The following is a 23,855-nucleotide window of genomic DNA, read 5'->3' on the forward strand; positions in this document are numbered from 1 at the left end:
TGACAGGTCCTGGTCACCAAAGAGCTGTTGAGGTGTTGTGGAGCCAGGAGGTGGCTGTGGTCAGGATGAGTCACCGGCTTTCCACGTGTTTCAGAAGCACTCTTCTAAGAAGCGTGTGGTCCCATCTGCAGCCCCAGCTGACAGTCTCAGGCGCTCCCTGCCCCCCACCACACACACACAGCCTGACCACTGCTCCCTGCCCTGGGGATCTGACCTCCCCTGGGGCCAACGGCACCGCGCCTCCGGCTTCCTGGGGCTTTTCTGCAAAGACGACCACGTGGGGATGGCAGAGTGAACCAGGCTTCCTGATGGCAGACAAGCCAGTTGCCAGTGTCGGGCGGGCTGGGATGACGTGGCCCGGTTGCTGCCACCCTTGTCCCTGCTCCCCTTGAACGCTCCTGCTCTGTGTCCCCAGCTCCCACAGAAGATCCCTCCCCCTGAGCACCTCCCCCGGATTACATTTGTCCCTTAAGGTCAGCTTCCTGTGCCGGCCTGAGCAGACTGAGGACAGAGCCTAGGGCTCCTCTCAGTGAATATCCAGGACCTAGTATAGAGGCCAGAGGAGGAGCTTTAGATAAAGATGTGGACTTGTTGAATAATTGAATAATTCTGTGTCTCTATAATTTCTATTCTACCCACTGGTTTTTGAAATTGTTCAAGACAGAATGTAATTAAATGCCGTAAGAGAGTCACACAGGGAATGGGGGAACGTCTTTTAGGAGCAGGGGGTAAGTGAAAGGAGTGATGGCCAGCTTGGAGGTCCTGCGGACTTGAAGAAGCTCCTTGGCCCCCTCCAGGGCACGCAGGACATCCCGGGGCAAAGGGCATTCCAGCCGTGAGGTCAGAGTCACATGCTGGGAGGCAAGCCCCGTGAGGGCAGCGACCTTCTCTGTCTCCTCCACTGCTCTGTGCTCTGTACCGTGCCTGGCATATGGGAAGTTCTCAATAAATGTTGCTGGAATTAACACATGAGAGCAGGGAAGCATGGGGGCCACCGTCTCAGAAGAGCGAATAGTTCAGTTTCTTGGAACAGAGGTTCCAAGCAGGGAAGGCAGAAAGTGGGGTGAGGAGTAGATTGCCTCCTGAATGACTGACCAAGGAGTTCAGGCATGACGGGGAGAAAAGCGTCATCCCTTCTGGAATAGTCACCAGTAAGAAAGGAGGGGTTGTCGGTGAAGAGATATAAGGGCTCCAGAAGTCAGCCCCCCTTTGCTGGGACTCTGGTAGCACCCCGTATTAGTCCTTGACTGGGCTAATGTCTCTGAAGGGGTGATGATGCCCTTCCAGCAGCTCCCAGAAGAGGAAGGCTGGATGGTGTAGGGACTGACGCCAGTGCTGGGCAGGGGTGGAGCAGTGTTTCTGGGGACACTCGCTTCTACCAAGACCACAGGCCCAGCGCACGCGTTCTTCCTGCAGCTCTCGGGCCCCTGGTCCAGCCCCATCCTTCCAGTCCTCGTGGCCTGGGTGCCCGCAGGTATATAGCATACACAGTTCGTTCATTTTAGCCAGACAGTGACACTCCTGTAACCCCCCAAGAGATCCTGAAATAGATCCCATACTTTGTGTGTGATGACGGATCCCGAGAGGCTCCTAATGTGTCAGAAGACATTTCTTTGTCCTCAGAGGCATTTCTCTGAGCCTTTCTTCCTTGTTGCCAGCCAAACAAAAGCAGATGGCAGCCTTCTCTGAGGGGCTCATTATTCATTCATTCTTTCGTTCTTTCCTCTGAGTGCCTACGTGTAGGCACTGTTCTAGGCTCCAGGGATGCTGACCAAAAAAAAAAAAAAAAGAAAAAAGAAAATCTCTGCCTACTGCAGTTTAAGTTTAGTGGGCAAATAAATGAGTAGAATATTTGGTGTGTCAGAAGGTGGTAAGTGCTAAGCAGTAGGGAGAATGGCAAGTGGGGCCGGGGGTGGGTGCAACTTGTCAACTTAAAGGGAGGCTCGGGGAGCTCGCAGAGAAAGTGACATGGCACTGTGGGGTGACCGGGGAGCCCCGGGCTTCTTGGAGTGGTAAGCGAGAAGCAGATTATTCTTGATGTTTTCATGGCAGACAATGGTGGCCAGGCTGTTACCACTGCTGTTTAAGTGTCCCCTGTGAGCTGGGGACAGCACGACCAGTCCAGCGTGGCACCCCTGTGAGTTGCTGGGTGTCTGGGCCGTGGGTCCACACAGTCACAGCCACACCCTGCAGCCTGGTCCCCGGGGTGCTCTCCTGTTAGCACTGCAAGGGGGAGTAAGCAGGGAAGAAAGTGCACACTCCCTGTGCCAGCAGTAGCTGGGTGAGACCGTGTCCAAGGCAGAGCTCGAGAACGCGCCAGAGTCGGCCTTACCGAGTGAACAAGGCACAGCATCAACGGGTGTGTTAGGACTGATGTTCGAGGACTCATTGCCGACAGAGTTTTAAGTTTGAAGACTGATTATCCTGAACTGGCAAACGAAGGCTTAGATGTACTAATCTGGGTCCTCCCCCCCCGCCCGGTTTTATTGAGATACAACCAACCCACCGCACTAAGTGTAAGGTGTCTAAGCAACATGATGACAGATCCTATAACACGCTCATGTGCTCAGGCACTTTCTCCCTTGGCACAATGGAAGTCTGAATGTAAAAACACACTTTTTCCAGCAGAGAGAATCATTATAATTTAATTTACAGCACCGAATCAAGTAACATAAAAGAAATCACTTTTAACAAAAATACCAGAACTAAGACATAAAAGTGAATGTTTTCTTACAAAGTACTTAGCTTTTAACAAAAATACCAGAACTAAGACATAAAAATGAATGTTTTTCTTACAAAGTACTTTGCTTGGGAAACTGTGTACATTTCTAAAGTAGCCACTGGTCAAAGAAAGCTAGGACTAATCTTGCAGAGTTCCTCTTAGGTCCTGTGACACAAGTCTTAGGAGTATTTTCAATAAGGAGAAATCTTTGTCTTTTGTGAATAAATTTGCTCGTTGGAAGTAAATGCCGTTCTGAGCCATGCCTTGTGAACTGGATCAAGTCAAGATGGGTACAGCTATGTCTTGCTCAAGAAATAATGTGACTGAGAAACATCTGATATTAAAAACACATTTTTAAAAAATAGGTTTGCAGGTCTGAAGCCTCCTCATAGCTTGAGATTACATTAGAGCAACGTAATATCATTCACAACCTTAACCTAAAGCAACGTTAAGTGAATGTAACTAAGGATATTGATGCGAATTTTTATTGGCTTTTTAGGGATTTTATATTTAATTTACAAATATGTTTTGGTTTTAGTAATTTAAGAGCTTTAGTAGATAAAGGTGTTTTTACTCTACGTGTTAGTATGTGTAATAAGCAATATAATAAAAATTATTAATAAATGTCCATTTTATTTATTTTGTTCCTTAGGAAGGAATTTAGTATTTGAAGATGAAATCGCTGCATTGCAGCCTGAAGTTGATAAGCTAAAAACTCTAAATGTGAACAAAATTATTGCACTGGGACACTCTGGTTTTGAAATGGATAAACTCATCGCTCAGAAAGTGAAGGGAGTGGACATCGTGGTGGGAGGACACTCCAACACATTTCTTTATACAGGTAATTGTTTCAAAAGGATTATACTGGCCAGGATGTCTAGATAACTTAGTCTCTTTGCCTTTGTAACTGTTACTATTTTTACTACTATTTAACACATAATATATATTACATATATTTTGTAATATGTAATATATATGTAATACACATATATAGTAACATGTAAATCGTATTCAGAGACATTAAGAATAATATATTGGTTTCATGATTATGTCAATTCCATTTATTTATGTATATTATAAATATATATAAAACATATGTATAAAATACACTATAAAATAAAAAGATTACTGAGCCCCAGCCAAAAATCAGTTTATATCAAAAAGCAACATATCATATAAAAATTTTTAAGTATAGGAGCACCTGGGTGACTCAGTCCATTAAGCATCTGCCTAAGCATTCAGCTCAGGTCATGATCCCAGGGTCCTGGGATCGAGCCCTGCGTCAGGCTCTCTGCTCAGCGGGGAACCTGCTTCTCCCTCTCCCACTCCCCCTGCTTGTGCTCTCTCACTTGCACTATCTTTCAAGTAAATAAAATCTTTAAAAAAAATTTAAGTAGGGTGCCTGTGTGGCTCAGTCATTAAGCGTCTGCCTTTGGCTCAGGTCATGATCCCGGGGTCCTGGGATCTAGTCCCTCATTGGGCTCCCTGCTCTGCGGGAAGCCTGCTTCTCCCTCTGCCTGCCGCTCCCCCTGCTTGTGCTCTCTCTCTCTCTCTGATAAATAAATTAAATAAAATCTTTTAAAAAAAATAAAATAATTTTAAGTATAAACAAAATAATGCAAATAAGGCCTTCACAAGTCAGGGTGACAGATTTGATTTGCAGGTTCACAGGTAGCAGGGGCTGAACTCTGGGCTCAAGTCCTAATTCTTCTTCATACTAGGACCGTGCGTTGGAAGTCATAGGCCCCGATGCTCCTGAAAGCATGTCCATTCCCCTCCCTCCCTCCCTCTCTTCCTCCCCTACCACTTTCCCTCCCACCCTCCCTCCCTCTTTCTCTCTCTCCTTGACGTTAGGTAGTTTTAGTTAGAAAACCTCTTTTTTTCCCTTCTATGTTGAACTTATAATGTCCCAAAACTTTTGAGTCTGGCTGGCTTGGTGAGTCTTTCCTACCATGCCCTCTGCCCCCATGTCCCCCCCTCCCCAACTACTGCATGGAGATTTGAAGGACTTTTAGGAAAAAGAAGAGGAGGAGGAAGGTTTCCTGGTAACTGACTGTTAATCAGCTAGTGGGAAGGAAGGCTTTGGCAGGGAACACCCCTGTCTTTGAAGAAGTTGCTGCTTCACCCACCTCCGTATGGGCTAAGGTGATCCTATTTTTATAAAAGCGAAAAAAAAAAATACCCAAAATTGTTAAAAGGGGGCACCCTGGTTGCTCAGTTGAGTGTCTGCCTTTGGCTCAGGTCATGATCCCGGGGTCCTGGGATCGAGTCCCTCCCGGGGCTCACTGCTCAGTGGGGAGCCTGCTTCTCCCACTGCCCCTCCTCCCACTCATGTGTGCTCTCTCTCTCCCCCCGCCAAATACATAAAATTTTTAACAAATGTTAAAAGGGGTTATCACAAAGAATACAGGTAATTTTCACTTTCTTCTTAGCACTTTTGAGTATTTTCAAATGAACGCATGTTGCTTTTGTAATCAGAAAGAGAGACACAAATTATAAAAAGAAAAGAAAGAAACAATATTGCGTCCAAAGTCTTCCTTCCTGATTCACGTCAGAGACCATGAGCAGGTCACTCACCCTCTCTGAACCTGTTAGCTTTGCTTCAAAATTGGGGTGATAAGGCTCCAAGTGCCCCATTGTTGTGAGAATGACGGGAGGTGGTATATGTATACGTGGGAGAACACTTCAGAAACTGTAGAGAGCTGTGTCCTGGCGGGCAGCCGTGTGGAGGCTGTCCACCCGTCCGGACAGACCAGTCCGACTGCGGACGCTGGTGAACTCCATCACAAGGTGGGCTTGACCTTCCCTTAAGAAAACCGTGTTCACGGGGTGCCTGGGTGGCTCAGTCGGTTAAGCGTCTGCCTTCGGCTCAGGTCATGATCCCGGGGTCCTGGGATCGAGCCCCGCATCGGGCTCCCTGCTCGGCGGGAAACCTGCTTCTCCCTCTCCCACTCCCCCTGCTTGTGTTCCCTCTCTCGCTGTGTCTCTCTCTGTCAAATAAATAAAATCTTAAAAAAAAAAAAAAAAAAGAAAGAAAACTGTGTTCACATATTTGACTCCTTCCTCACGCAGTTCCCTCGTAAGTGTTTTACCTCTTGGTAGACACAGGCTAGAGAATCATTTCACACTGGGTGATATGCATTAGTGGTTGTGAAATCAGTGTAGTGGGTTAAAAACTTTTAATGGACTAGACTACGGTAGGTGAGGCACTTAGTCACTCACAGGAGTATTTGTCTCGTGGAAAAAGCTGTCTGTGAGCGATGAGGACAGCGCCACGCCGGGCAGGCGGTAGGTCCGTGTGTCAGGACAGTGGCAGGCGCAGACAGTGAGGGGACTTGCTTAGCCTGAGCAGTGTCACAGTCGGACGTCCGAGGGCCACTTAGGTAACTCCAGGGCCACTAGAGGGGCGAGAGCGCTGGAGCGGGGAGAGCCCCACGGGGCACGTCACGGGGCGGCGTGGGGCGAGCTGAGACTCGGCCGTCGGGCTGGCTGGGCCACTGCTGCGGACTCCTGTCTCCGCCCGATTTCCTCAGCTGCAGAATGAGGATGGAAACAACCCGATGAGAAAGGTCACGATGACGTCACCTCTGGAATGGACGGCGGGAGGTGAGGCGCCGCAGGACGGGGCCCCGTACCTGAGCTGTCCTTACTCCAGTCTGTCCCAGCTCAGTGGATGAGACCCGTGAACAAGCCTTCCCTGGAGCCTCTGCTTAGCTTCTGTCCGGGGCGGTGTCAGAAACCGGGGCACACGGTGCGAGCTAGATGTGTGCCTCCGACCCCTCCGTCTTGGGGAGCGTGGCTCACGCCGTACTCACTTCGATCCCGAGTGAGAAGGGCATTGTAGTTGAAGAGCTGGCACACACCCACAAACACACACAGTCTCACACACAGTCTCACACACACACACACACAGTCACACGCATACCACACACACACACAGTCACACAGTCTCATACACACACACACAGTCACACACAGTCACACGCATACCACACACACAGTCACACACACACACACAGTCACACAGTCACACACAGTCACACACATACCACAAACACACAGTCACACACAGTCTCACACACACACAGTCACACAGTCACAGTCACACGCATACCACACACACACAGTCACACCCACAAACACACACAGTCACACACAGTCTCACACACACACAGTCAGTCACAGTCACACGCATACCACACACAGTCACACCCACAAACACACACAGTCACAGTCTCACACACACACACAGTCACACAGCCACACACACACAGTCACACACACGCATACCACACACACAGTCACACAAACACACAGTCACACACAGTCACACACAGTCTCACACACACACACAGTCACACAGTCACACACACACGCATACCACACACACAGTCACACCCACAAACACACACAGTCACACACACAGTCTCACACACACACACACACAGTCACACACAGTCACACCCACAAACACAGTCACAAACACAGAGTCACACACACAGAGTCACACACACACACACACACACACTGAACTTTCACAAAGAACCTGGAGTGCACCCTGGTTCTGTACTGTTTCATTTTTTTTAAAGTGTCAGTTACCACCCATTAAATTAATTTCCTCATATTGTAGCTGGCCCACGTTTTGAAAAACTCAGCTCTGAATGAAGCAGGACCAAAACGGCACATAAACAATCAAAGGAATCCACCCCCTCCATTCAGATGCTAGAGCCATTCCCCTGTTCTTCAGGATGTGCCTTTACACCATCTTAGCAACTGCCTCTTCCGGCACCCATCGGCCGTGCACGGCCTTGCCGGGTGACCAACAATTACTGTGCCCTGCTGGGCCTGAAAAGGTTCGGGGACCATGCCCGGCTTCCCATTAATGCTGCAGCCTGACCTTTTGTCCCTGTCCCTTTGTTCCAGCCAGTGAGGTCCTGCAAAACACTATGTGCCTCTTGCCAAGTAAGTGAGCTTCGTTAATGATGAATGACTGGATGAAAGAAAGATTTGGGGATAAAAATTAGGATTTGTTTATACATAAATCTTGAAGTAGATCATTACAGTTTCTGAAAAAACTGCCTCTAAAGTTTTAGTCACTTATTTCACATTTCATGGTTGCTTAGCAAGACTATTGTTCCCACGAACTGGTTCTCATGAAAATATTCAATTCTGATACTCATCATTTTGAGGGATGCAGTTAACAATTAAAGGTAATTCCAAGACAAGGGAGGAAATGAAGCATATTTGCTTGTTTAAATAAATTTTCACAACCTTAAATTCCTCTGAATTGTTTTTGGAATTAGCATAACCTAACTTGAGGTTAAATATGATTTGTAAATAAAAGTGTAGTTAAAATAATACATCCCAGGCACCTGGGTAGCTCAGTCATTAAGCGTCTGCCTTCGGCTCAGGTCATGATCCCGGCATCCTGGGATCGAGCCCCACGTCGGGCTCCCTGCTCGGCGGGAAGCCTGCTTCTCCTTCTGCCTGCCGCTCCCCCTGCTTGTGCTCTCTTTCTCTCTCAAAAATAAATAAAATATTTAAAAAATAATAATAATACATCCTCTGGAATTTTATGTCTTGCCATGCACAGAACCCAACACACACACACACACACACACACCTGAAAGAAAATTTCACAAAGCGCCCAGATTGCACCTGATATTTTCTGTTCCGTTATTTAATTTGTTTAATGCTGGTTTTCACCTATTAAATTAACTTCATTGTACTGTAACTAGCCCATATTTTTTAAAAAACTCAGCTTTCAATGAGGCATGACTGAAACAGTGCATGAACTGCTCCCCCAGCCTGCCCGCCTCCCTCCCCGACAAATGTTGAACGTTATTCCAGGTTCTTCTGAGTACAGCCATTGTGTACGTGCAGATAACCTAGTATTGCCTGACCATGCTCACGTTGGAATGAAGGGGGGGAAGAGGTCCACCCGACTATGCTTACAGAATCTTAAAGTTGCAAGGGGTGAGGACTAGTCCCCACATGTTTTCTCAATAGGAATGAAATCCTAGAGTCACGAACTGGCCCTGTGTTGTTGCCTTTGGAGAAGAACGTATGTAGTAAAGGGAGAGCAGGTTGAAAGCTGAAGCAGGTGGGCCGGGGGACTCTATGCCCCGTGCGGCCCTCGAAGGCACACTCAGTGTGCTGTTTGCCTCCCGCTGTGTGAACTGAATTTTGGATCGTGCTGGTCATTCTGGCTACCTGTGGCCTTGGGTGAATGGAGACATCAGTTTCTGTATCTGCAGAATAGCAGGGTTAGAACTGCCAAGTCTACGACCCCCTGCATTCTAACATAGACTGACTGTTCCCCAGAAAGTCATCCATGCAAAGAGCCTGATTGCTTACTTTCCAGACTTTGGGGAAATAAAACTTTTTTTCGTAGAACAGCTTATGACTTCCTTCGGTTACTGCCGTGAACTTCATTATACCTCTAACTTCTTTGAGGCTCCTACCTCCAGGCTCTACACCCTGGCCCCTCCTTCTTGCTGTCATCGAATGGTCTCTAAGCCACTCCTCAGCATCGCCCAGCCTGTGGTCTTCCTCTCAGCCCCAGCTCCTGCCTTCATCCCGGTGGAGGGTTCCATGTGGATGGCTGACCCCATACCCAAGGTTCAGAGTCCCTTGATCCTCTAAACATGCGACTGTCACCTCCACGCCATTTCAGCAACTTTACAGGAGGCTGAAACTGGGTCATCATCTGGGATGGCTCCATCCCCAGGGCCCCACTATCCACCTCCCTCGTCCTAGCCTCCTGGCCTTAACTTAGAGCCTCTCACCCCTTATTCCTTGGAGAGCTGGCCATCAGCCTTACCGAAACCTCAGTCTCCTGGGCTCCTCTCTCCATCCCAGGCCAGCAGGCTTCATGTCTCTGTCCTTGTTAGCTTGGACGTGTCTATTAGGGACACCTGCCGTGGCTGTGACTGACACCTGGAAGGCGGGTGCCCGGGACTGTTGAGTGAATATTAACAGACGCAGCACCTTTCAAAGTAAGATTTCTTTACTTGACCAGTTTTCACTAAACACCTTATTTTCATTGCTTCTAGACGTAGGCACACATTTATGGAATATGAAATTCAAACCACTTCGTCTATTAGAGAATGTAAATGATTTTAAGGGCCACAGGATTTCATTCTCAAAACAAATGGGGTTTACCATGTAATTATAAATGTGACAGAGCAAAAAAAGCTAATGCTTGTTCTTCATGCTGCAGCCAGTGGCCAGACGCAGTGTGAAGGAATGCACCTGCCCTGCGTCACTGGAGTAAGTGAGGGAGGCTGAAAGCCTTTGTGGTTGCTTGCAATCATTGTTCATCTCCATTAATTTTCATTCTTGAAGTTCAGATAATCCTGCCTTTTCAAACAAGAAAATGGTCTTGTTACTTACCACATCCACAGGACAGGGAAACCCTATCCAACAAAGAACCATTTCCTTTGGGCCTCAGTGAGGACGGCTGACGTGTGTGGTTTATTAAGTGAGTTGGGAGAACCAACCAGAGGGCAGAGGTGTAGGCAGTCGCTTCAAAGATCACGTCCTTGGTGGCACAGGGACTTAACTTGTTCCAGTGGTCACTCACTCAGGACTGTTTCAGTCAACTTCTAGCCATACCCCCCAGCCTCAGCACCAGCCCCCTTCAGGGAACAGAGCCAGAGCCTTCTGGTTAATGTTAGCAGCCACGTAACACTTCTCTGTCTTAACTACGTCTCATGAGACTGCTTTCCCAGATGAAGTCAGACTGCGGGGCGCCTGGATGGCTCAGTCATTGGACGTCTGCCTTTGGCTCAGGTCATGATTCCAGGGTTCTGAGATCGAGCCCCACGTCAGGCTCTCTGCTAGGTGAGAGGTCTGCTTCTCCCTCTCCCACTCCTCCTGCTTGTGTTCCCTCTCTCGCTGTGTCTCTCTCTCTCTCTAAAATAAATAAAATCTTCAAAAAAAGATGAAGTGGGACTGTCCAAACCCCAAAATATAAAAAGAAAGAGCATAAAACATGGTCAAGGTCATTTGGCAGGGTTGAGTTATAAGGAAAGCTAATGGCCAACAATTGTGAAATCATAAACCCTTTCCACCACAAAGTACAAGTCTCCTCCTGGGATTACAATTCAGATCGCCTTAACTTTGCCTCTTCATGGTCGTCTGAGAAGATCTCCTTTTTCCCACCCTGACTGGGAAGCAGCATGGGGTGTGGAAAGGTCTTTGGACTCCAACAGACCCCTTCATAAAAATTACACCAACTGTAATCACCTGAGAGTCACAAATCCCAAGCTAACTTAGGAAGTCACTCCTCCCTTTAATAAATAAAAAGGCTCTTTATCATACAAAACCTGGAAAATATTGGGGCTTTTCTTACCCTCCCATCTGATAATTCCTTGGGAATCTTGTATTTGTCCTCATCCCCTTAATCCTAATTTTTACTTCTGCTGAATTTCAGTCACCCCTGGGCTTTCCTCTCCCAAACCATCCTTTTCTATCCATGCAGTGTCGTGCCAAATATGGGAAATTTCCTTTTCTTCATCTCCCCAAACTCCACCCACACAAGGCACTTTCCCTTCAAGCCTGCCAGTCGCCACAAGGGAGTGGGCCGCACAGCACAGCACAACCCACTACCTGCACTGAACCCTCTTCAGGGCCGCCCGCCGTTGCCTCCAGAGGGCATGGCTTGCTGGTTGATTTCTTTCTTAGCCCTCCCCACCTCCCAGTCTCCACCCATCTCCCATGCTGGTGTTCTCCTTTTCATTACTCCAGTCTCCAACCCCTTTATCCCCAGCTACCCTGAAACTCAGAATTCTCCCACCATTTTTAAGCAAATAATTAAGCGCTCTCTGTTTGCACTCCCACCCCCATCCATGTCTGTGTCCAGGAGCCGGTTGTCCCAGACAGAGGAGAGGAGAAGATGAACGGGGAGACTGACGTACCCACACGAGGGTGTGCCTGTTCTCCTAGTCATCCTGTTGGAAACTTGATCTGTCACAAGTGTTTTACTAAACAGAAAATTCTTTCTCCCTAAAATGGATTCTGCCACCCATTCCCCCCTCATTGCTATCCATCCATATATATATATTTTTTTTTTTTTAATTCACACAAACTATATTGGTTATTACCATAGGGTGATGGGAGTATGAGTAATTTTTTCTTCTCCATTGGCCAAATATTCTGTCATGCTAGTTTTACTCTTATTAAAAAAAGTTTTTGAAACCTCTCTAAACTCTATAACCTTAACTATTCTTTTTTTTTAATTTTAAACTTTTTTTTATTCTTATGTTAATCCCCATACATTACATCATTAGTTTTTGATGTAATGTTCCATGATTCATTGTTTGTGCATAACACCCAGTGCTCCATGCAGAACGTGCCCTCCTCAATACCCATCACCAGGCTTACCCATCCTCCCACCCCCTTCCCTCTAGAACCCTCAGTTTGTTTTTCAGAGTCCATCATCTCTCATGGTTCGTCTACCCCTCTGATTTCCCCCGCTTCATTCTTCCCCTCCCGCTACCTTCTTCTTCTTCTTTTTTTTTAACATTTATTGCATTATTTGTTTCAGAGGTACAGATCTGAGATTCAACAGTCTTGCACAATTCACAGCGCTTACCAGAGCACATACCCTCCCCAGTGTCTATCACCCAGTCACCCCATCCCTCCCACCCCACCCTCCACTCCAGCAACCCTCAGTTTGTTTCCTGCAATTAAGAATTCCTCGTATCAGTGAGATCATATGATACATGTCTTTCTCTGTTTGACTTATTTCACTCAACATAATACCCTCCAGTTCCATCCACGTCTTTGCAAATGGCAAGATCTCATTCCTTTTGATGGCTGCATAATATTCCATTGTGTATATATACCACATCTTCTTTATCCATTCATCTGTCAATGGACATCTTGGCTCTTTCCACAGTTTGGCTATTGTGGACATTGCTGCTATAAACATCGGGGTGCACGTACCCCTTCGGATCCCTACTTTTGTATCTTTGGGGTAAATACCCAGTAGTGCAATTGCTGGATCATAGGGTAGCTCTATTTTCAACTTTTTGAGGAACCTCCATACAGTTCTCCAGAGTGGCTGCACCAGCTTGCATTCCCACCAACAGTGTAGGAGGGTTCCCCTTTCTCCGCATCCCCGCCAACATCTGTCGTTTCCTGACTTGTTAATTTTAGCCATTCTGACTGGTGTGAGGTGGTATCTCATTGACGTTTTGATTTGGATTTCCCTGATGCCGAGCGATGTTGAGCACTTTTCATGCATCTGTTGGCCATTTTAACCTTAACTATATTCTTAACTTTGTTAAAAGAAACTCTTCCACAGACAGTTTACTGACCTAATAGGCCTTTATTCAGTGATTCATGAATTGGGCAGGATCCATCTAGCAGATAGAAAGGAGCTCCAAAGAGCTGTATGAGGCCAGAGAGACTTCTAGACCAGAGTAAGCAGGAACAAGGAAGTTACACGGGGCATTTGCTGATTGGCGAAAGCAGTGTTACTTTCCTTCCAGGGAACAAAGGGAAGTTTGGGAGCAGGCTGGGTGACTTGTGCTGAGCTGGCAAACACTGGCTCGTTGACCTCGACCTGCCCTTTCTGGGACAGCTGGGCACAGTTAAGTGTCGGTTTGCTGACGTGGGGCTCAATACGAGCGACTCCATCTTGGCCTAAACGTGTTACTTTAACAACTTGAGCTGTCATAAATACTTCTGTTAAATAATTTTTAAAAAGGAGTTATGTACTCAGTTCGAGAATCTGAGCTACATACACAAATGACCAAATGTATCTTCTTACCTTTAAAAAATAAGAAACCAGGGATGTGGTGCTTTATCCCAAGCAGGCTGGCTGTGTCTTACTCAGTTCTCTTATCCTCAGTCTATACGTTTCGCCCAGACCTAGAAACACCTGCAGTTTTGAATGCGTGACTGCTAATCCAGAAGAGAATTTCCAAATACTCTGTCATGATTTGGAAGCAGGCCTTTGGTCATGCCAGATGATCTCCAGGTTCACAGAGATAAACTCGTTTAACTTGTGTCCTCCATGCTTGATTGCTCACCAGTGTGACTGAGATGAATGATTTGTGAGAATCAGCTGTTAAGAGCCCTCACTAACCACAAAGACACAGCATTTCACATTGTATATAACCGCTCTGGGAATGCCTTCTCCAGCTAAATGCTGACTTTCCCAAAAAAATATATCCAGTATACATCAATTTATGGTCATATGTACCTCCTTTTTAATCTCAAGAAATGAAGTTATTACTCCTGAAAAGAGCACTGTGAGTAAATGGAACTACAAGAAGGTCACATTAAGATGAAAACCAGTCTCTCTCTCCCCATCCCATTCCTTTGGACTCGGCATTTTAACAGGCTATAGTGATAGAACAGTGTTATGATTTTTTTTTAATTTGTCATATGAAACCCTGCTCTATAATGTAAAAAGCAAACGGGAAGTCTGGTGCCTGGGAAGCTACTGGGCCCTAGGGATGGCTAGATCCTATGGTGAAGAGAAGAAGACAAGAAGTGGACAGCTGGGGCATCTCTCCTTCCCCAGCTCTGTCTCCATAAGGCAGCCTCTGCTGACCTCAGGAAGAGAAAGCACAAACCTTGGGCCTGGCCCTGTGGAGCAGGGGAGATCCAGAGCACCGGGCACCTGTCGGAGCTTGGTAAATGTTTGTTGAATGAGTGAGTGAATGTGTGGTGATCCCTTGCTCACCCTACAGGACTCCCTTATTTGCTCCAACCCCTCAGGACTGGGTAAAGCCAACGGCCTGGATTTTATGAGGGTTTTGTGCCCAGCCTGTGTCCTTCTCCAAGACCCATCATCTGCTTCAGACCTCCCAGTACTCATGGCACGTCCAAGAGCAAGAATTTGAGCAGTCAATCGAAGCATGTGCGAAACAGAGGGCCAGAGTCCAGATACGGAGAATGTCAGGTGGCCCGTCAAGCTCCCTCAGGAAACAGGACAGCTTGCGTGTCATGGTGGGGTGCGGAGATGGCTGAGGACACTGCGACTCACCCCTCTGGTTGTCGAAGACCTCTTGGCCGGGAAGACGGGAGGCAGGACACAGAGCCTCAGCTGACTGGCGGGGTGCCGAGGGCCCGTCGGCCAGTGGTGTCTGCCCTGTGACCTGAAGAGCAGTCGTGGCAGGGAGCCCGGAGCCGGACTCTGGCCCCAGGGCCACCGAAGCCTGCACGACCTGAGTGGTCTGCTTTACGGCTCACATTGCCACAAGATTTCCTGCAGGTGGAAGATCTCGTTGCTTAATTAAAAAAAAAAGTTAAACAACTTTTGGGCTAAACCACTAGTCAGATCTCTTGTTTTACAAGTTTAGGAAATAAATGTAGGCCCCAGGAGCTAAATGTCTCTCTCAAGGTCGTGAAGCCACATTGAAACTTGAGCTAGCCTCAAAACCCATTCTCTTGACTCCCAGCCCCGGTTCTGCTTTACAAGCCCCCACTCAGCTCATTAGTTAAGAAAACTGAATTGGGAGGGAATTGGGGGGTGGGGAGGGCACACAGACATTGCTCCCTTTACATAGGGATTTCACTTCAGGGAGAGCGCAGAAGTCTTGTCTGGTCCCTGGGAAAGCACTGGCTAAACTACTCAAGCTTAGTCATTCAACAAACATTTATTGAGTGCCTTCTATGTGCTGGGCAAACCCTGGAGACACAGCAGCCTCTCATCTCCCGGAACTTGTCTTAAAAGGGATATTGACCCTGATCAGATTTTTTTCAGCATGCAAATAAATCAATCCTATTATATATAATTACAAACCATGCTGTGAATGGAGAGGTACCACATGCTGTGAGAGCATATATAGGAAGACCTGACCAAGACTGGGGGATCAGCACACAGCCTTCTCCTGAAAGGCTGACATTTGGGCTAAGGTCAGAAAGACATCCAGGAGCTGACTTGTCAACAATGATCACTCATCTTTATTGGGCATTTACCTGAGTCCGGCTCCCCTAGCTGCGTTAACTTCTGCAATCCTCCCCGCAAGCCTATAGGCCAGTATTTTCTCCATTTTAGAGATGACTGAGCTGAAGCTGAATGACTTAACAAGCGCGCATATTGACCTTTGGTTCCAGGTCGCACCCCATACTCGAAGGCTTCCGTGGGTGTGGCCTGGGAAGGGGAGAAGCTAGGTTCGCTGACTTGCAGGGCAGATGATCTAGATGAAGCTGGCAAGGCAAGAAAGGGCCATGTCATGTAGGTTATGATCCTCATGTCAAAAACTGTCACGTTTCTCCTAAGACAGTAGGAGATCTTTTAAATCAGGGAGTACATGATTATATTTATGTTTTAGAAAGGCCACTCAGGCCCGCTGTGTGGACACTGGATTAGAAAGAGGCAACAAGAGGCATACAGGGCAGTTAGGAGGCCGTTGCAGTAACCCAGGCACGAGATAATACTGACCAGGAGTGTGGCTGGCCTGAGGAGATGGAGAGAAGTAGACAGATCAAGTACTTCCAAGGAAGTTAAAAAAGACACCCAAGTCCCTTAGAAGCAATCATGTGAAATATACAAATTACTAATTATTTGTATCCAGTCCTTTCATAGGAAGTATGGAAGTTTTTTTTTTTTTGAGGATACTTGACACACAATGTTACATTAGTTTCAGGTGTACAACAATGTGATTCAGCATCTACATTATGCTGGGCTCACCACGGCTGTAGCCACTATCCGCCACCATACAGCGCTGTTACAGTATCATTGACTGTATTCCTTACACTGTGCCTTTCATTTCTGTGACTTACTCATCCCATAACTGGAAGCCTGTATCTCCCCCTCCCCTTCACCCATTTTGCCCAACCCCCCCCCAGTCCCCTCCCCTCTAGCAACCACCAGTTTGTTCTCCGTATTTATAGGTCTGGTTCTGCTTTTTGTTTCATTCGTTTTGTGTTTTAGATTCCACATAAGACTGAAATCATGTGGTATTTGTCTTTCTCAGTCTTATTTCACTTAGCACAATACCCTCCAGGTCCATCCATGTTGTCAGAAATGGCAAGATCTCATCCTTTCTTAGGGCTGACTCATACTTCATTGCGTAGAGGTAGCACATGGGAAGTATGGAAGTTCTTAAACCGGTTGCCACAGATGTTAAAATTGTAGCGAAGACTGCCTTGAAACATTCTGTAATTCATCAGCCAACTGAAAACCATGTCAAAGACCTACTCCCTGGCATCTCTGCCACCACGTGATCCACTGTCTTGGCCCCTTCTGGCTACTGGCCAGGCAGTTGTCCAGGCCTGTACTTGGAACTATCACATTCCTGAGGAGCTGCTGTGGCCAAGGCTCCCAGGGCAGAGCCCTGATGGTTCTATCAGGCATTTGCACTGTGCTGGGAAGTGACCCGTTTACCAAGTCTAAATGTCAGCCCGCAATCCCACAGTTTCTCCACGTTTGGTTCCCAGATTATTTATTTGCTTAGATGGCTGAAATAGAGTTCTGGTGACTTTCCTTCCTGCCAAGATGAAAAGTTGGGTTTCTAAAGACAGATGTGTGGCTCTGTGTGGAAATGTTTTGGGCATGAGCATCTTTGGCTGAATTGGATGGTACGGAAAATGTGAAGCCTTGGATTGCTTTCTCTGCCAGTGGTTTTCTGAGCTTGCCAAGTTGGGGGGACCAGAGAGCACTCAGCTGTGGAGAAAGCAGAGATGAGCCAAAATGGACCAGCTACTGCCTCAGCCACTGGGAAGCATCCTCCTTGTTCCTGATTAAGTCCCCTCAAGAAGCAGATGACATGTCTTACATTCTAACAAAAGGAACATCAAGGCCTTTCGGAACGGAGAATGTCCCCTGTCAGACGGGAGCTGGGGTTAGTAGCTCCTATTTGTAGAATGCGAGCTGATGTGATGAGGCACTTGACCCGATCGTTGAAATTCCTGTTACATTCGTTTTAAGTTTGGTTATGTCTGCATGAGGTAGAATAGCAAAGGCTAAAAAAAGGCCAGGCTTGCCCTTCTCTAAGGTTTCCAGGAAACTGCCAGTCCTTTCTGAAACTGATTTAGTGCCTTTTCCTCCCGGATGGGGTGTTCTCCGCCACCTTGTGGACATATTGGGAACTGCGCCTCCCAATTGGCACCTGCATCTCTGGGCTCAGAGGAGGAACCACTGTCCCTAACCTGCCCCAGGTGAGAAGGTGAGAGGGGGCTGCCACACCCCCTGGTCCAGGCTCCAGGTTTGCCCCAATAAGAACCGGCACAGAATAGAATGAGGATGATGACAGTGTTAACCTTCCCTGCTCCCCTGCCGTGCATGAGATCATCCACAGCTGCTAGAGCCAGGGTCTGCCAGTCACCCAGGAGGTTGGACACTACACGTGGGGATGGGACAGGCCCCGCACTGGGTCTTAAGTCAGGTGCCTTCGTAGAAGTAGAGTTCCACAACTTTTGTCTTTTTTCTTTCTTTCTTTCTTTTTTCCAGAGGGAGTGAGAAAATGAGAAATTAAGGTTGGCAACAGCTGTTTCCTACTTGGGAGGCACTGGTATTTGTTGCACTTCTGCTCTCTGGTTCTGGAGCTGGAATGGGGACTGCTCCTGGCATCAGAGCAGGGAAGGAACAGGTTTTTCACCATACCCACCCCAGCTTGTCTTAGGTGAAAGGAGAAACCCAGAAGCAGCTTGGGGTACAAAGGTGCAGCCTCTGGGCTTGCGTTGGATTTAGGAAGTGGCCCTGGGCAGCCAGCTCTCGGGGACATTACGAGACTAGCAGTTGTAGGCTGTGTTGGGTAGTGGAGAGAACATAAGCTCCCATGCCTCACAGGCCTGCTTTTCTGTCCGCTCTCCTTCACATACCAGACATACTGCACATAACACACATACCAGTGTGACCTTGGGCACGTTGCCTATGACAATCAGTGTTCTCAGCTGTAAAGTGGGGACAGTAATAGAACCTGCCTCATGGGATGTTTAGAAGATGAAATGAGATCTAGGGGCCAACTCTCATAACTGGTCCATGTGAGTAGCCCAACATGTGCTGAAGATTCCTGGGCCCTCTGTAAACATCTAATAGGAAGGACTGGTCCAGGGTGTGGTGGGTGGGGGGCTGATAGAAACAGTAGTGGGTTCAAAGGTATCTGTTCTATAGTCTGATTCAGAACAGCCAAACCAGGTTCTTGTCTCTGTGGTAAGGTGTGCCTGGAGGAGGGTCGCAGGTACAGATCTGAAACATGCCAGTGACGAGGGGCCAGGGCCCATGCTCCACGCAGCCGGGCTCCCCACCCGCGTGCAAGCGCACATCCAGGAGGCAGTGGTGGGGTGAGCCCTTCAGCCTCTGGGCGCGGAGTTAGCTCCCAGGCCGTCCCCCGGGGACCCTCTGACACAGAAGGCAGCAGAACCTGGCCGATGTGAGGTCTGGCTGGGTGAGTAGTGTGCATGCTAGTTGCCTACCAGTCAACGCGGCTCTTCCGAAAGGCACTTAAAGGAACGCAGATTTTAGCAGCAAAAGCGAGGACAGGCTTTGTCACTTCTGCCCATCTTCCATTAAGGATTCCAGCTCTAGATCGTGTGTCTAGGGTTCCTAGAGCTTGCCATCCCCTCATAAGGGAAAGAAATACGCATTTATTTCCTACTCTGTGCTGGGCACTGTGCTAGGAAGTTTAGACATTTAATCCTCTCAAGGGCCCTGTGAAATCAGAATTGTTATTTCACCCATTTTACAGGTGAGGAAACTGAAATGCAGGGAAGTGAAGTGGCTTGGGTAGTCTACGCAGCTCCTGGGAATGGAGCCCGGATCAGGATGGAGGTAGGATAGTCTGAGCAGTACTGCCTCTTCGTGTCCCCCGCTGCTCCAGGCACCGGACCATGGACTTGGGAAGAGCTTCCTGCTGAGTTGAGAGTGGAAGGATTCATGTGACACAGGGCCTTTGGAAACAGGGAGAGATGCGCAAGCATGGCTCTAAAAGACCAGCTGTGGAGGGCAGCAGCTAGCTCAGCCATTCAGAAGGCCTTGTGCTCTGCAGTCGGCTGTGTGCGAGGGCGGATGTGATCAGCTTTGGCTCTTCTATTTTAGGCGCTCCGCCTTCCAGAGAGGTGCCGGCTGGGAAGTATCCGTTCATAGTCACGTCCGATGATGGGCGGAAAGTTCCTGTGGTCCAGGCCTATGCTTTCGGCAAATACCTAGGCTGTTTGAAGGTTGAGTTTGATGAGAAAGGAAACGTCATCGCTTCACATGGAAACCCCCTTCTTCTCAACAGCAGCATTCTCGAAGGTACGTGAAACTCAAGAGAGGGTTCCACCAATCGAAAATTAGATGGCTGGACTTGCTGGGTTGTTAATGTTTCAGGACAAGACTGTAATACCTTTGAAGAATTCAGTTCTCCCTTAAGTTTGCCCTCTTCATGGACAAGAGGATTGAAAACACACCCAGATGCCCCAAATCCCGTTTGCTTCCCCAAGTCCTCTCAGCATCAGACACGGTGTCACGGCTTTGTGTGCCTTTTCAAGCTGCAGCCAGGCATGGGTCAGCCCAGCTCGTGTCCAGAGGAGAGCTGCTCACTGAAGCAAAGCGGGTCAAACTGGGTGGAGCAGGTCTCCAGCCCCAGCCCCACCACCAGGAGCAGCATGCCTGTGGCAAGTTCCTTTCTTTATCAGATGAGGGAGTGTCTTTCTTTCTTCTTTGTCTGGGACTCAGAGTAAAGTACATATTACGTCATCCATTTGCACGTAGGCTACGTGTCCACACTCCTCTGCTCCTCTCACCTGCCTTTTATTGCTTTCCTTGATCAGATCAGGGAAGGATGGGCAGTGGGGTGCCTTGCAGAGCTGGTGGTCACAACGCAGACCTCTCAGTAGCCAGAGGGAGAGGCCGGGACCACACAGACAGCAGAACCTCAGCAGGCCCTTTATACCTGCACTGGATGAATTTCATCACCACCCCCCCACCACCACCACCAGTAATGCTAGCCCAGATGGGCCCACAGGTGCTCATTCAGCTGTGATGAGTTGTTGTTAGGATATTCAGTGCATCTGGAGCACCTGGCTAGCTCATTTGGCTGAGCATCTGACTCTTGGTTTCGGCTCAGGTCATGATCCCACAGTCCTGAGGTTGAGCCCCGAGCCCCACACTGAGCGCCGAGTGGGGCTCTGTGCTCAGCGGGGAGTCTGCTTGAGATTCTCTCCCTCCTACCCTTCCCCCCACCACTCGTGCGTGCATGTACTTGCTCTCTCTCTCTCTCTCCCTCCCTAAAATCAATCAATCAATCTTTCTTTAAAAAAAAAAAAAGGATACTCAGTGCATCTTTAAATTAAGATCCATTCCTGGTCTTATTATCAAGAAACAGAATTTTCTGAGGAAATTTCACAAACTAAAATGTAGAAAAATTATGATAAAGAAATGTATAGTCATAACAGGTAAGCTAAATGATCTTTGATTCCTTCTCCAAAATGTAGGCCAGTGTGAGGCCTGCCTTAACTGTAGGCTGATTTTTTTTCTTTGCATGCTTCTAGATCCAAGCATAAAAGCAGACATTAACAAATGGAGGATAAAATTAGATAATTATTCTACTCAAGAATTGGGGAAAACAATTGTCTATCTGGATGGCTCCACTCAATCATGCCGCTTTAAGGAATGCAACATGGGCAACCTGATTTGTGATGCTATGGTGAGTGGTTCCCTGGAGTGTGGGCCCTGTGCCTAGGGAGGGAGGAGGGAGCAGGGAAGGATGCAAGGAGGGACAACCTGATAATTACAGAATTGAGGATTTTTTAAAAATTAGTGCCCAAACTAAAGCTTGGGGTGGATTCATACTGAGTACCTTGGGAAGGTGCCTGATCTTGACCAGCTGACCATCATTTTATTGCTTTACTAGTACTGAAGCCTTTATTGGAAGTTGTTCATTTTGGATGTTGCTTTCCTTTTGTAAGATGGTCTCAATACACAAAACTTCGCTACTCTGAAGATGCAGACACAGTAGATAAAACACATCTGCTTGGGCCTAACTTGGCCAGTGTGTCTCCCTGATGTGTCCTCTTGGCTCCAGAGAACCAGGCCTTGTGTGACTGGGAGCCTCCTTCAGAAGCAGAGAATGACAACATGCAATTATATAATAAGTCCTGTGCCTGAACATATCACCCACGAAAACACCCCTCTAACTCGCTGCAGGCAGACTGGCTGTGGCAGCCCCTCGGGGGCTATGCTGAGCCAGGGTCCCCAGGTCAGACTCAGCACTCCCACCGAAGCCTGCACGCAGGGGGCTGACTCTTTGTTGGGCCTGGCATGGTGCCTGGCATATACACACTCAGTAACTGACTGCCAAGGAAATAACAGTGTTCACACTTTGCAAGGTGAGACCAGTGTGGGCTTCCCAGCACTAGGCAATCATGCAGAAGAAGTAGCTAAAGAGAAGCCAGTATGGGAATGCTTAGAGAAAGGTCTGGAAGGAAACAAGCTGTTAGCAGTGCTTACCACTCTGTTAGGAGGCTGACACAAGTATGAGAAAACTTTTGCTTTTGCACAGTTTTTTTTTTCAAATCAGTATGTATTCATCTTATTTCTTGTAACTAAACATCTGTTTTGTAAAAGAAAAGAATGAAATGGATTCTGCCATTTCAGGCTGCTGTCTCTGTGCCTCCGAAATTGCCAACTTGGGAATTGGCTGGGGACCTGACATGGGGGCCAGGGATCATGTTGATAGGAGGTCCTGCCTTCAGGAGCAAGTACAGGGCCTGCAGGAGGCAGGGGTGGGGGGTACAGCATGGCAGGCCAGTCTGCATGAGGCCCTGTCCTAACACAAGAGCCAGTCTTGCTAAGGCCCACCGGCCTGCACGGACAGGGGTCTTAGGCTCGGAGCTACTTGCTTCTAAAAGTATGACATGGGACATGTCTTATTTTTGCTTCTCAGAGCATAAAACTAGTTCTAATTATACTTAAAAAGTCTCTGGGAACACAGGAGCAGGGAAGAAGCAGCTTTATTTCCCTGGTGGAGCAAACCAAATTCCTGGAACTGATCCTGAGGAGGAAGATCTAGAATAGCTAATGTAAATTCATGCTACTGTTGCAGATTAACAACAATATTAGACACCCGGATGAAGTGTCCTGGAACCATGTGTCCATGTGCATTTTAAATGGAGGTGGCATTCGGTCGCCCATTGACGAAAGGAACAACGGTAAGCTTCCCGGGCTCAGGGCCATTAACCCAGCGTGTTCTGTCTCTGGCCAGGCCCGTGGGGAGCCTCGGCTCATCTCTGCTGTCAGCCGCGTACCAGTGTCAGTCTCTTCAGTTCGGGTCCACTGCTACACAAGTCAGTGCCTAACAGAAGGACACACACATGCTTGTGTGTTCTCGTATGTATTCACATGCTGAGGTAGCAGCTGGGGTTAACGGAACCCAGTCTTGGTCTAAACTTCTGACTCACAAAGCTAAATACTAATTATTGCTGACTAATTCAAAATACCGACAGTCTCCTCCTTGATATCAGGAAAGAGAAAGGGGCAAATTGCCAGTCTTCTGTGCTGGAAAAAAACACCCTACTGGATTAAATTTTTTTAGTGCAATTACAGATAGCCAAGATAATCATATGGGAAAACAAACCAACTAGACAGATATTCAGGACACTCTTGCAATCATCCCTCATATGCTGTCAAAACCAGTGGTCTCCGTGTGAAGCCCCAAGCTCGGCTCATTGTCAAACAGGGACAGGGCAGGGATGGACGCATTGCCTGTCTGGAGGAAAGGAGCAACGCTTAACACCCACCGAAGATCCAGCCGCAAGCCAGGGATCCAGGGCAGAGCACCGGTGACCTTGGAGTCACCGATGTCTGAGCTCCTGCCCTCGTGCCCAGGGGAAGAGAGCACGGCCAGAGGCCTCTTGAATCCGCTCCCTCCCTGAGTGTCAGGAACACTGACACAGCTGACGCTGTCCTGAGCTCGTTCCTCATCCCCACCAGTCCTAACGGAAACTGGGCTTGGGGTGAGCTTATTCTCAAGCTGTTTTTCTTCTTGCTTCATCTACAACTGCCCTCAGGCACAATTACCTGGGAGAACCTGGCTGCTGTGTTGCCCTTCGGGGAAACCTTTGACCTGATCCAGTTAAAAGGCTCCACGCTGAAGAAGGCCTTTGAGCACAGCGTGCACCGCTACGGCCGGTCTACTGGAGAGTTCCTGCAGGTGGGCGGTAAGTCACCCTTCAACGTGAGGTGGGA

At 48.0% G+C, this 23,855-nt stretch overlaps 1 protein-coding gene across 1 annotated transcript in view; it reads left to right on the top strand.

Annotated features, from left to right (window-relative positions):
• NT5E (5'-nucleotidase ecto) overlaps positions 1 to 23,855 on the top strand; it is a 56,122-nt gene that overhangs the window by 25,687 nt on the left and 6,580 nt on the right. Inside the window, exons 3-7 of the mRNA XM_034991265.1 lie at positions 3,375 to 3,563; positions 19,725 to 19,922; positions 21,161 to 21,315; positions 22,714 to 22,819; positions 23,678 to 23,827. Of these exons, the coding sequence (XP_034847156.1) occupies positions 3,375 to 3,563; positions 19,725 to 19,922; positions 21,161 to 21,315; positions 22,714 to 22,819; positions 23,678 to 23,827 (798 nt within the window). The remainder of the gene's footprint in view (positions 1 to 3,374; positions 3,564 to 19,724; positions 19,923 to 21,160; positions 21,316 to 22,713; positions 22,820 to 23,677; positions 23,828 to 23,855) is intronic.

The sequence above is a fragment of the Mirounga leonina genome, unplaced genomic scaffold (assembly GCF_011800145.1).
Source record: "Mirounga leonina isolate KUSES-001 unplaced genomic scaffold, KU_Mleo_1.0 Mir_53, whole genome shotgun sequence".
NCBI classification, from domain to species: Eukaryota; Metazoa; Chordata; class Mammalia; order Carnivora; family Phocidae; genus Mirounga; species Mirounga leonina.